The sequence below is a fragment of the Paroedura picta genome, chromosome 1 (genome assembly GCF_049243985.1).
Source record: "Paroedura picta isolate Pp20150507F chromosome 1, Ppicta_v3.0, whole genome shotgun sequence".
Classification (NCBI taxonomy): Eukaryota; Metazoa; Chordata; class Lepidosauria; order Squamata; family Gekkonidae; genus Paroedura; species Paroedura picta.
The window spans coordinates 94,591,756-94,605,430 of NC_135369.1; the positions used below are offsets into that span (position 1 = coordinate 94,591,756).

The 13,675-nt window shown below is 40.5% G+C and overlaps 2 protein-coding genes and 2 non-coding genes across 5 annotated transcripts in view; 3 read left to right on the plus strand and 1 right to left on the minus strand.

Moving 5' to 3' along the window:
* TCP1 (t-complex 1) lies at window positions 1–11,046 on the plus strand. Its single transcript, XM_077348404.1, has 12 exons — window positions 1–179; window positions 2,107–2,192; window positions 3,442–3,570; window positions 5,030–5,127; window positions 5,420–5,530; window positions 6,314–6,495; window positions 6,664–6,790; window positions 8,869–9,044; window positions 9,152–9,275; window positions 9,593–9,785; window positions 10,217–10,380; window positions 10,698–11,046. The coding sequence occupies exons 1-12, from the start codon at window positions 107–109 to the stop codon at window positions 10,912–10,914; spliced, it is 1,680 nt and encodes a 559-aa protein (XP_077204519.1). The 5' UTR covers window positions 1–106; the 3' UTR covers window positions 10,915–11,046.
* On the plus strand, window positions 1,585–1,715 carry LOC143828215 (small nucleolar RNA SNORA29). Its single transcript, XR_013227564.1, has one exon. It is a non-coding gene; the product is annotated as a small nucleolar RNA SNORA29 (small nucleolar RNA).
* LOC143828210 (small nucleolar RNA SNORA29) lies at window positions 4,452–4,585 on the plus strand. The gene has a single exon (XR_013227561.1). It is a non-coding gene; the product is annotated as a small nucleolar RNA SNORA29 (small nucleolar RNA).
* Window positions 10,904–13,675, minus strand: part of ACAT2 (acetyl-CoA acetyltransferase 2) — an 18,655-nt gene continuing 15,883 nt past the window's right edge. Inside the window, exons 9-10 of one of the 2 annotated variants that reach the window (XR_013233421.1) lie at window positions 11,229–12,945; window positions 10,904–11,185 (exon numbers count right to left, since the gene is read on the minus strand). Coding sequence is in view for 1 of the 2 variants with exons in the window: in XM_077348417.1 (XP_077204532.1) it covers window positions 12,778–12,945 (168 nt within the window). In the remaining variant the exon portion in view is untranslated. Of the gene's footprint in view, window positions 12,946–13,675 lie in introns of both variants that reach the window. The other variant, XM_077348417.1, reaches the window with a different exon arrangement.

Sequence of the window (13,675 nt, forward strand, 5' to 3'; positions counted from 1 at the left end):
CGCCAAGCGCCATTTTGATGGGCGGGGTTTACCCAGAAGGCTAGGCGTCTCTAGGGCGCTGAGTGGTGCACGCGCGCGTAGCCTTCTCGGTCTCTTTGTCGAAAAGATGGCGGCGCTGGAGGGTCCTTTGGCGGTCCTCGGAGACCGGGGCACCGGCGAAACTGTTCGCACCCAGAACGGTAAAAGAAAAAAACTCTCCTGGTCTGTTTTCTTCCCCGCGTGGGGACCGTTGAGGCGCGCGCACGTGATGAAATGGGGCGTCTCTTTTGGGCATGCGTGGCTTGTCTGGCCGTGTGGAAGGAGCAGCCGGCAGCTGAAGACATTAATAATAACGGCTCTGTATCCCAGCCGGCTCAGGGCGGCGCCTGTAGGGTCAGCAGGGTAGGAGCGGAGACCATCTGGCGAAATGGCGCCGCCAGCTCCTAGGATGGTGTGGTCTTACTGTTTCCTCTTAGCTCGTTCTAAGCTATGTGAGGAACACTTTGTGGGGAGAAGCTGCTGCCTTCAAGATCTTGATTATGCAGAGTAGATATAAATGGTGTATTAGGCTCCACTGTCTTTTTGTTCACACCATTGCGGTACCTGAAAAATCTGTGGCCTAAAGCAGAAATTTCTGGTGAGCCAAGTGTTTGGGTGCCTGGGATGGTAGAGGTCTTGCAACTGTTCATCGAGATCCCTTCCTTATATGGGTCTTGCAGCTTGAAAGGTTGCTGGTTTATTAGATGCTTTTACAAATTTGTATGTATTAAGATTTACATGATTCTAAAATCAATAATTTCCATCATTACAAATTATATGATTAGATTTTATATAGAACTTTTTGTAATGACAAATTAAAAGAACTGATTTTTATTTATTTCATTTACATCAAAAATCTAAATAAATAAGTAATGTATGCTTTTCCTTTCTGCCTGCTCAAGGCTACAAAGGTGGCTAACAATTAGAATACTAAAAATACATCATAGCACTGATTAATATCTATGTATATATAACCAAAATGCAGGAATATTAAAGCATAAGGCAAGAGAGGATTCACTGAAGGAATGCCAAACAAATGAAAAAGTCTTCACCTGATAGAAGAGGAGTAACCACTTGATAATGAATTGTTTAGCGTAGCGATCCCCAACCTGTGAGCTGCAGACCACATGTGGTCGTTCAACTAATTGGAGGTGGGCCCCAAAGGACGCCTTCCCCCCGCAGCCCGTTACAACACACTTCGGGTGTCATTGTCTCCCATCACTCCCAGATGGGACTATCTCGTTGCAGAGAAACAAGCTCAGGGTTCCCATTGATTTGTCATTGTCATGAGTTAAAATTTCCATGAAAATAAAATGTTCCTTATGTTCATTGTTGTGGCGTGTCTGTATCTTATTTTGAAGGGATGTTTAAACATTACCATAGCGATCAGAGAGTGTTAGGGCAGTGGTTGAGAGTAGAGGAGTAAACTACCCCCCCCCCCCACACCGGGCCTCAGTAAAAGACGTTGAGTGGTCCCCGGTGATAAAAAGGTTGGGGACCACTGGTTTAGCGTTATTAGTCTGTTGTACTGATATTTAGAATCTGTGTCCAAACAGGATCTGTATTGTTCCCATTCTACTACCATTTATGTTTCAAATTAAGTGGCTATACTTATACGGTAAATGAAAGCTTGTCAGAGCCTGAAGGGGAAGATTAACAATATCTTTTTTCTGTATGAACTGGCAGAGTAGTCATACAAAGAGCACATTTCAAGTATAACTGTGCAGCTACTGTGTATGTGATAAAGTGAGATTCGAACTTGTGTGCCTATAAGTAAAGAAACTGGGTGTAACAAATAAATGGCTCTGTGAGTAAGCTTAGCTCATTTCATCCATCCATTGTGAAAAAAGGATGGATTGACTGTATGAAGAACCTGATTCATAGATTTAAGATACAGACATAGTGCATGAGCTTAAGACTTGCTTGTACATTTTTGTGACAGAGTAAATGCAGAGGTGGAGAGTAAACTAGGCCATGGTAAGTAAATTGCTGTCTTGAAATCAGGATCTTTCCAGAACTGTTTTGCTTTCTGTAATGGCTTTGGTTTACTATGTTTACAAAGACGTATGTTTTGTTTTACTGAAACAGTTGTGGCCGCTGCTTCCATCGCCAACATTGTGAAAAGTTCCCTTGGCCCAGTTGGTTTGGATAAAATGTTGGTGGATGACATTGGTGTAAGTAACCATTATTTCTAGCAGAAAATGTTAGAGAAAACTGTGTTGTGCGCTCAACTGATACATGTTGAAAGTGAAATTTGATATATATATATATATATCTTATATAAATGGTATTTTTGCCCATTGGCTGTGTAGTATGCCCATCTGGCTTAGAGTGGTACACAACAGAAAATGCAATCACATAATTAATAAAAACATGAACATTAAACCTTTTGAAATCACAACTTCCATTAAATAGTAATATCAGGGCTCTATCAGCCTTACCAGGTGTCTGTTGTGGGGAAAGGAAAGGTGAATATAAGCCACTTTGAGACTCTTCCAGGTAGAGAAAAACAGCATATAAGAACCAACTTTTCTGTTTCAATCAGCATTCAGTGCAGCTGCTGAAGAATAGGTCAAATATGGGCCCTACAGGTAGTTCCTGTGAGGACCCGGGCAGCTGCTTTCTGGACAAGCTGCAGTTTCTGGGTCAAGGATAAGGGTAGGCCTGCGTAGAGTGAGTTACAGAAGTCAAGCCTCTAGGTGCTCCGGGGCAACATAGGGAGCTAGTAGGTTGGCTTGACAAAGATGGAAAAATGCTAACTACACTATTCTCATGACCTGCCCCTCGAAGGGAGGTGTCAAGGATCACCACCCAATTCCTGGCTTCATAGACAGCAGTGAGCAGAACACCATCTAGGCCACTTAGGTGTGCTTCCTCACTTGGCCTCTTCCTGCCCAGCCACATGACTGTCTTTGAAGGGTTGAATTTCAGGTGACTCTGCTTGATCCACCTTGTCACTGCTTCCAGGCAGCTAGAGAATGACTCTGGGGGTGAGTCTATGGTAACTTTATCATCTTAAGTATTCTTAAGTTTTCAGTATTCCGATTTTTGTATGGTACATCTTTGTACAAATTTAGAAACCAGTGGCTTTATTGGTAAGTATAATCCTAGCATCCTTAATGCAGTGTTTAGTTATTCTACCTAATAAATGAGCCCCTTGTGTTTAATATGGTTTACTTCCATTAGTGTGTGTAGGATAGCTTTCTTAGCTATTTAAATTTTAAATTATTCAGGAATATGAACAGATAAACAAGATGCCTAGTAGATTAATATCTGTAGGGGCATTGTAGAAGTCAATTAAGCACAGCAGACCATCTATATCCCAAAGCAATTGTTACTCTACCATTTAGCTAACTGTGTAGATTTCATTATAGTAATTGCTAAGTGAGCATAATTAATGTTTTACCGTGTTTGGATAAATAGGACGTGACCATTACAAATGATGGTGCAACCATTCTGAAGTTGCTGGAGGTAGAGCATCCTGCTGCAAAAGTTCTATGTGAACTAGCAGATCTACAAGACAAAGAAGTAGGAGATGGGACCACCTCTGTGGTATGTGTGTATATGCAGACTCAACGGTTTTGGCAGCAAAGTCATTGTTCTGTAATGTTGTCATCCTGTAATTTTATTTAAATAATTGCCAAAATTCAGCAAACTTTTACTGGTTTGAAGGTTTGAAGATGCAGTCATTGTAACATCACAGCCAAAAACAGTGTAACAGTATCTGTTTTTATGGAGTGTATAATAATTTTAACATGCCTATTTCATATATGTGATTTTCCACTTGTGTGAAATCACTGACACAAACTAATAGTAATTGAACCAGTTGTTAAATCACATGTCTGAGGATTTAGGTTCGCGAACAATGTACTTCTAATTATGATTACTTTGAAGTATATACCATAGAATTCAGTAGGTCTTGTTTCTTTTGACTTGCTTGGAACTGCAACCCTATTCTGCAATAGAAATTCAGCGACACTGGTCTATGTATTGGTACTGTCATCAGGCAGTTCCCAACAGTGCATGCATGGAAATTTCCCCATACTCCTCTGTTCCAGGAGCCCCCTCTGACCCCTGTAAAGAGAATTTCTCGATCTGTAGGATCTGTGCGTAGCTATAGTGAGGATGAACTAGACCTTTTTCCTCAGCAAAAATATGCTTCTCGAAGAAGGAGTGATTCACCCCCTTGTCCTTCATCATGCGAACTCTCCCTAACTCACATGGCTATTTTATGAGTCCCATAGCCCTGGGAATAATATTTTGGGAGTTGTAACAGGCTGTGGATCAGAGAAACCCACAAGAAAACATGCAGAAGTAGGACATATATTCTATCAGTAATAATTAAATTGATGAAAACGCAATGTTCTTTGCTGGGGTATGATCCTGTAGCTATTTAGTGCACTGTTTTTACTGTTAAAACTGTAAGCAAACCCTTTCCCATTTGACTGCTGTCTATTTGCACTACAAAATAGGTGGCTATGCTTATGGGATACAGAAATCCTGCCAAAGTCTGAAGGAGAAGAATGATTCTGTCTTCTTCCTATATGCAATGGCAGAACAATTCAGATTGAAAGATTGCCTGCAGTTACATCTTGCCTAGTAATGTTATGGTGACTTCACCAAGAACAGAAGCAATAAAACATCTGTAGGATCCAAAGCGCCTCCCCCCCCCCCCCCCAGTATTCTGTCATCATCTGGCCCTCTGCCACTCCCAGATTTCTGTCCCCGGGAAGGCCTTTGAATCAGCCTTTATTTCTTAGAAATTTCAGTGTTTGGTCCTTTGATTTACTTTAGGAACTGGACAAGACAGAGACTGTGCTTAGAAGGCCTGATTTGGCATAAATGTCTGATGGTTCCCATCTCTCTATAATTTATATACTAAATTGTGGGTAAAAATAACTTGTTGTGAAACTGTAATTCTTAACTGAAATGGCCTTCTGTTTTTCATTGAATGCTTTTTGAACATTGAGTATGTCATGTTTTTTCCCTGATCGTGCATCTTTTATGACAGGTAATTATTGCTGCAGAACTATTGAAAAATGCAGATGAATTGGTGAAACAGAAAATTCATCCTACTTCCATCATTAGTGGATATCGTCTTGCTTGCAAGTAAGAAATGTTTATATGTACTGGCAAGCAATTGTAGCCTTGCCTACTAAGTTTTAAACTTACCTTAGAATTTAAAATGGACATTACAACTTTTTCGTTTGACATAGATAAAATACTGTTGTCCGCTTAGTCATTTTTCAGCCCTTACGTGATTCACAAAAGTATTAAACACTGTTCCTTAATATAAGGTTTACATAACTTTCATAAATAAGCAAGCAACCGAGGTTAGAATAACTTTGTACTATTAAACGAAATTTTAACAATTCTGCGGAAATACTTTTGTCTTAAACAGGGAAGCAGTTCGTTACATCAATGAAAATCTTGTTATTAATTCAGATGAACTGGGCAGGGACTGTCTGATTAATGCAGCTAAAACATCGATGTCCTCCAAAATCATTGGAGTGTATCCTTTTGATTCACAATGAAAAGCTGGAATCTGGTATGTAAGGAAACAGGAAGTGTTGGCCCTTGTTGCTCTTCCAGGATGACAATTCAAATGAATGAAAGTTTACAGGACTTGTGCCTGATTTCTGTAGCAGTGGGATGGCTGTGTATATAGGGAGTACCTAAATTATTTTTCAGTTTATTCCCTCAGTGTGGGGTCCAGAGGGGAATCAACACTTCTTTTGTGTGTCCTCAGACTTCTAGTTATACATAATCTCCTTTGTTTATAGCTGCTTTTGCAATCCATCTAAAGTATGGGCAATTTATTACTAGGGGGTACAAGATGGGGGCTGTGATTAATTATGTGCATGGAGGGATCTTGCTTCTCAAAATTTCCCTCTTCAGCAGCCTGATTTCCCCTCCCCTTTTCCTTAACGGACGGTAATTAACTCAACATTTTGTCCACTTTGGTGCATTTTCCAGGCATTTTAAGGTTTTTTTCCCCTTTACTTATTTTACAAGACATATCCTTTTGTATGCCAATGGAGTCTGAGAATACGGAAAGCCCTACCTTGTCTATTATTGGCCTTGCTGTTTTATCGATTTATTCTTACATGTAGTGAAGGTATTTGCATAATGGTGAATGTCTTTAGGGAACTCGCATCTGTAAAATGGCATCAGCTTTTGCTATAGAAAAAGGTTGCTGTACTGATTTGCTAAGCTACTTTAATGTCAGGCATGCTGTAAGTTTTATGAATTCTTGATACAATTGCCCTTATTCACCTTAATGAGTCTTTTACAGTGACAGTGATTTCTTTGCCAACATGGTAGTGGATGCTGCTCTTGCTATTAAATATACAGATCAAAAGGGGCAAGCACGCTATCCCATCAGCTCCATTAATGTTTTAAAGGCACATGGCCGCAGCCAGAAAGAGAGCATTCTTGTAAATGGCTATGCATTGAACTGTGTTGTGGGATCCCAAGGTAAGGTTAAGATTTTCCTTTTGGAGACTGGGAGGGTGTAGCTGAAGCTCACTTTTGGAATTCCCATTTATAACAACTGTGTGAATCATCCTGTAAACTAAATTCTAGTTAAAGTTTTTCAGTGTTAAAAAACTCTATTTTGATATTGGGTGTGCTGCTTTTTTAAAGGCATGACCAAAAGAATAGTTAATGCAAAGATTGCCTGTCTTGACTTCAGCCTGCAAAAGACTAAAATGAAGCTTGGTGTTCAGGTGGTTATTACAGACCCTGAGAAACTGGACCAGATCAGACAGAGGTATGCTATTATGTGGATTTTAGAAACATAAACTGTAGAATGTGTAGTTTTAAACTTTTTACTTGTTAACAGTCATGCATAATTATCAGCTTGGAGTTTTCATCTTTGTTTTTTATCATTGTGTGGAAAGGTTATTTCTCTGTATTATCAATCATATCAAAATCATAAAATTGAAATCTGAGCAGTCTTTTCTAAATGATATGCTTGCTAAACTGCACAGAAGCCAGTTCAAAAGAGCAAGAGCCCAGTAGCACCTCAAAGACTGATGTGTGGTAGGTATGAACTTTCCTGAGTCACTGCTAGTTCTGTTTGAGTTGGTTATTAAAGAACAGCAATAGTTTTAAGATTTAACTGTAGTTTTACATGATGTTCAGACCTCAACCATGGTTAACATAGGAGAGATTTAAACCAATTAATCCTTCCGTCTCCTCTTCAGAACAATGTTCCTTTCTGCTGAAAAACCACTTAAGATCCAGCGGCTTTTTATTTTATGGCCAAAAGTTGAGGATTGTTCGTGGCATCAGTTTCTCTTGGGTTCTGTTGGGTGTTCAGATATATAGAGAATTTCAGATCATCTATACTTGTAGTGTAACATTACAGTCAAAACTCTGCATTTATGATCTTCTGGTTCTCTATATGGCAAGCTATAAGGTAATCTTGCTATAGCTGGGGACCTGTTTCCTGAGCCCCTTTTCCTCTAAGAGAGTTAACAAATAAATATGAAACAAAATCAGAGTCCAGTGGCACCTTTAAGACCAACAAAGATTTATTCAAGGCGTGAGCTTTCAAGTGCAAGCACTCTTCCTCAGACTATGAAGGTCATGACAGTGGGAATAAAGCAAAAGTTAATCCTGTTAAATTAGTAAACTGTGTCACAGGATTAACTTTTGCTTATCTATTCCCACTGTCATGATGGTCAGTTCATAGTCTGAGGAAGTGTGCTTGCACTCGAAAGCTCACGCCTTGAATAAATCTTCGTTGGTCCTAAAGGTGCCACTGGACTCCGATTTTGTTTTGTTGTGCTGCTTTAGATCAACACAGCTTACCCACTTGAATCTAGAAATACATATGGTTCATGTGGAAACAATATCACAGGTGAGTTTTGGTGCCAGAGTTAGTGTGCTTGTGACTAGAAATAGTTGGGAAGTTGAAGATCTAGACCATTATTTAGAGAAGGTAAAGGTATTCCCTGTGCAAGCACCGAGTCATGTCTGACCCTTGGGGTGACGCCCTCCAGCGTTTTCATGGCAGACTTAATACGGGGTGGTTTGCCAGTGCCTTCCCCAGTCATTACCGTTTGCCCCCCAGCAAGCTGGGTACTCATTTTACCGACCTCGGAAGGATGGAAAGCTGAGTCAATCTTGAGCCGGCTGCTGGGATAGAACTCCCAACCTCATGGACAGACAGCTTCAGACAGCATGTAGCTGCCTTACCACTCTGCGCCACAAGAGGCTCCTTATTTAGAGAAACACAGTGCTAATTTTGGGCAGTGGTTGTGGGAGGCAAAGCTGCCTTTCAGGGAAGCTTTGTCTTACCATACTGATTTTCTCATTTAAGAACCTTCGATGATCTTCCAAGGAACTCTGTAGGAGTTTGAGGTATACCTCCTGAATTCTTCCGTGTTGCAATGCAATTTTATAAATGAATGCAGTGGAGGAATATGCACTTAATCTCGGCAGGTTGACTAGTGAGCCCCATTCTGGTTGTTTCTCAGCATTTCCCTAATAGCTTTACCACTGATTCTGAATTTAAAGGTAAAGGTATCCCCTGTGCAAGCACCGAGTCATGTCTGACCCTTGGGGTGACGCCCTCTAGCGTTTTCATGGCAGACTCAATACGGGGTGGTTTGCCAGTGCCTTCCCCAGTCATGACCGTTTACCCCCCAGCAAGCTGGGTACTCATTTTACCGACCTCGGAAGGATGGAAGGCTGAGTCAACCTTGAGCCGGCTGCTGGGATTGAACTCCCAGCCTTATGGGCAAAGCTTTCAGACAGCTGCCTTACCACTCTGCGCCACAAGAGGCTCTTGATTCTGAATTTAGTTGGTCTTAATTAATTTATACATACTGTCTTATGCAGAGAGGCTGACATCACTAAAGAGAGAATTCAGAAGATTCTGGCTACAGGTGCCAATGTTGTTCTGACCACTGGTGGCATTGATGATATGTGTCTGAAATACTTTGTGGATTCTGGTGCCATGGCAGTACGCAGAGTTCTGAAAAGAGACCTTAAACGCATTGCTAAGGCTGCTGGAGGTAATTGCAGTTCAGGATATGGAAATGTGCACTTTAACTATTAGTTTGGGGCCGTTTGGTGTAATCAGGTTTTGTATAATAAATGCTGTTTTAAATCTTTATACAAGCCACAATTTGTTCTACCCTGGCAAACCTGGAAGGTGAAGAAACCTTTGAAGCATCAATGCTGGGGCAGGCAGAAGAGGTGATTCAAGAAAGAATTTGTGATGATGAATTGATCTTAATCAAGAAGTAAGAACTTTTAAGTTGGATAAATGAAATTTAATTTTGTTTCACCTTATGAAATTGTTTCCCATTTAATTGCTGCCATGCTGTTTTAGTGGTGTGAGCAGTTATACGCGTGGGATAAATTATCATGGGTCATCTGTAAGTGATATGTTGAGATGGGAAGTATCTCCTCTTTACTGATAGAACCGTACAGTTAATTTAGTACTTATTAGCAGCATAATGAATATCTGGTAGATGAAGTATAACCAGCAAGGCACAAAGATAATTATCAGAAAGCTTGCTAATTATGAGAAAACAGATTTGTTACATCTTCCTTACAGTACTAAAGCACGAACATCTGCCTCCATTATATTACGAGGAGCAAATGACTTCATGTGTGATGAGATGGAGCGATCTCTGCATGATGCTCTTTGTGTTGTCAAGAGAGTACTGGAGTCGAAGTCTGTGGTACCAGGAGGAGGAGCTATTGAAGCAGCACTTTCCATTTATCTAGAGAATTATGCAACTAGCATGGTAAGTGATCTGATTGATGCTTAAGAAAGGTGAGCTTTTGTGTATCAGCTTGTTCTTGGGAGCAGCCATATTTCTAAACTTAACTCCTTGAATTGGAATGGTAGGATGTTAGTGTACAGAACAAAACCATTCATTAGGTTGGATCCCACACAAGGATCACGGATCTTCCCCACTTTCTGCTTCCCTCACCAAACTTTTTTGACCCTTAGAATGTTTGTTTCTGGGCTTGTGGGACTCTTTTAGGAAGGCCTGTTTCATCCACATCACCTTCATTGGACCATGCAGGTACTGCCACCTGAGGATAAACTATTCCAGGGCTGCAAGAGATAGGAATGCCTGCAGCTCTTTACTGTAAAATAGTTTATTTTATTCTAGTACTGCAGTACTTGGTTTAATTACAAAATGTTAAAAGGAGTTCTTTTTTCAATTAGGGATCACGTGAACAGCTTGCTATTGCAGAATTTGCAAGATCTCTCCTAGTAATTCCAAATACTTTAGCAGTCAATGCTGCCCAAGATGCCATAGATCTTGTTGCAAAACTCAGGGCATTTCATAATGAAGCTCAAGTGAATCCTGAACGGAAAAATCTGAAATGGTAAGTATCTGAAAAAGGGAACAACAATGAAAGGGTTGGTGAAAAAATCAGTAACTTATGGCTATTAAATGCTCATTCCTAATTCTACTGTTTCTCATAAAAGCAGTTTTTTGACATTCTGATTTCAAACCATTTACCTCCAGCTGATAGTATGGCATAGCTATGTTTGTGATAGTGGAGAGTGAAGTGAAATTAAGCAGGCATTCTGCTTTTGTCTAGTATACAGGCATCTCAGTGGGTCTTATTTTTATGGCTTTGATAAGGCCATTTTGAAATTGATATCAGTTTCATAACAGTTCCTGCTTTTGTTCTTGAAGGATTGGCCTTGATTTAATCAATGGGAAGCCCCGTGATAATAAGCAAGCTGGTGTCTTTGAGCCTACCATGGTCAAAACAAAGAGTTTGAAGTTTGCAACAGAAGCAGCAATTACTATTCTTCGAATTGATGATCTTATTAAATTGCACCCTGAAAGTAAAAATGATAAAGGTGGATGTTACGAAGACGCTGTCAACTCTGGAGCAATTGAAGACTAAATGGATTTTTATTTAACTTCCTGTAAAATTCTTTCTAGTTCTGTATTTACTGGCATGTTAATAAAACAAGCTGTTAAAGTCCTGTCCACTCCCCGAAGATGGTTAACTAGTGAATAAATGAAATGAGACCCAGATATTTGTATTTCTCATTTTGTTATACATCAGGAAGCTGAGGACTGGGGAAGATGAATGTTCTGACCATCAAAAAGTGGACTTCCTTGTTTTTGTCTGGCAGGAAACTAGGGTTGCGTGCTCTGGCGATCACTGAAGCCTGAAGCAGCCAAGCTGCTTTGGGCTTCAGTGATTGCTGAAGCGGTCAAAGCCCACAACCCTACAGGAAACTGGAAGGGTGAGGAGTGAGTTCATGCAATTTGTAGTAGACACAGAAACACTCTTCCTGTGCAGCAGTGAAAGCCTGTTTAAGTCTGCCTGTACTAGGGAAGGGGGTGAGTAGTAAGACACTGGTTTGTTGCTGTATGCAATTAATGTTTGTGGACCTTCATAGCTATACTAACTATCTAAATCAGTTATGGAGATCTATATTCCTTGCTGTGGGGAAAAGTAAGAGGAGACTACATCCCACAGTAGGGAAAATTCTACTGTTAAAGCTTGAGCTGGTCCTGTTACATATTTTTTAAATCTTGGAACCTAAAAAGTTGAACAGCAGCAGAATATATGAAATATTAAAATACAAATATTTATTTTAATTCATGTGCACATACAACATTTTAAAACATCAATATTTGTCATGTACTATTGCACAAATCCAAAACATATCGATACATGGATGAGTGACAAATAACCCAAAGGCATTTCAACACCTTGGGGTTGTCTTCAGTGATCTAATATTTAAATACACTCATGATGGGGACTATAAGCGCATAAAAACTGAAAATACATAACAAATTATGAAGGATCATCATTCAGATTTTTTGCCACCTTATAGTCCCCATTGATGCCTGGTGGAAGAGCTCCTTGTTGCAGGTCCTGTGGAATTGTTTTAGTTCTGGCAGGGCCCTGATGTCCTCTGGGTGATTGTTCTTCCAGGTGGGGCCCAAGACAGAATGCCTTAGCACTACCCACTGAGAGATGGGCTTCCCTGTGGCCAGGGATTGCCCATTTGTTGGTGGTTGAGGAATGCAAAGTGATGTAAAGCCTTTAAGGTGATTACTAGAACCTTAAGCCTGATCTGGTAGTTAGCTGGTATCTAGTGCTGCTGTTGGCATGTGGGCTGAATATGGACCCTCCAAGGTGTTCCCATAAGAACCCTGGCTGCTGCATTCTGCACCAGGTTGGAGTTTCTTGGTCAGGGATAAGGGTAGGCCTACATAGAACGAGTTGCAGAAATCCAGTCTAGAGGTGACTGTCGCTTGGATCACTGTGACATGGTACTGTGGGGCCAGGTAGAGCTTCCATAGGTGGAAAACCACCAGCTGAGCTACTTTTGTAATCTGTTCCTCCATGGAAAGGGAGGTGTCAAAGATCATGTCCAGGTTCTTGGCAGAGTGTGCAACTAACAGTTGCATCAAATCCAGGTTAAATACATGAGTATATTTAAATATTAGACAACTGAAAAAGACCCCAAAGGGTTGAAATGCCTTTTATTTTTTGTCTTTCACCAATGTGTCAGTATTTGAATTTATGCAATGGTATGTGCACATGAATTAAAATATTTTAATAAGTATATTCTGCTGCTGAACCTTTTAGGTTTCTAGCTTCTTTGTTCCCTTTTTGTTCATGATTTTTTAAATGACAGAAGCAGGTAGTGTAGACGTGTACAGAAATTTTAAATAAAACAATGAAAATCAATTTGAGCTTCGAATTCAAGGCATGATACACAGTACAGAAATAAGGAATGGTTTGTTATCTTTCTACACACATAGCTATGCCCATTCCTCCTCCTATGCACAAGGCAGCAACTCCCCGCTTTTTGCCTGTCCGCTCCAGTGCATACACCAGAGTAACAAGGATGCGACATCCAGATGCTCCCAGGGGGTGACCAAGGGCAACAGCCCCACCTTCAATGTTAACCTGCCAGAAAAAGAAACAAGTGGATAATTACAAAAGAAGGGTGCAGCTTATTTTTTTTATTCTGTAGATACTAAGCATGTGAAATGCAATATACAATGGATAAAATTCTGTTCATCTTCCCCTCCCTCTCTCAATTCTTAAAGTTCTGTAGTCTAAGTGTTTGACAAGTTTTGCAGAACAGCCCTGCTACAATAGGGATTTAAAAATACAGTCCTGCCCCCCTCTTGACCAAACTGCTAGAATACCTAGTGCAAGGATCCCTATTCAGGGTTTTGGGAAATGGGGGTTACGTAAGACCTCCCCAGGGGATTACATGGCCTTTCCCAGAAGTTTGGATGGCTGCTGACATAGCAATATGGCACTGTAGTCCACTCCCCTTGCTGTTCTGCAGGCCTAGTCTCATTCTCCACCATGGAAACACTAAATGATTCCCAAATCTTACTTCTGCTCTCACTTCTCAGGGTTTTCAAAGCCTGAACTCTATTTCAAAGTTTCCTCCACAGTCAGAAGGTTTAAAGAGGGTGGCCTATGATTTGCTAAAATGACACATGGGGTGCCTTTAATGCACGTGCTTAGTGCTGTATCTCTAAAAAAAGCTACATAAGATTCACCGTCCCCAGTATCCTGTTTTGGCTTATAGTCTGCTGTCTATAACCAGACACTGCAAAACAAGGAATGATTTACCCAACGATAATTCTGACTTTGCTTTTTATGCCAGGCATTGAGCTGT

What these genes read in the sequence shown, in the direction of transcription:
- TCP1 (XM_077348404.1), top strand. Translation starts at nt 107, where the DNA reads ATGGCGGCGCTGGAGGGTCCTTTGGCGGTCCTCGGAGACCGGGGCACC. An exon ending in GAGATGGGACCACCTCTGTG is followed by an intron (nt 3,571 to 5,029) that starts GTATGTGTGTAT and finishes CTTTTATGACAG; the next exon opens with GTAATTATTGCTGCAGAACT. An exon ending in GGATATCGTCTTGCTTGCAA is followed by an intron (nt 5,128 to 5,419) that starts GTAAGAAATGTT and finishes TGTCTTAAACAG; the next exon opens with GGAAGCAGTTCGTTACATCA.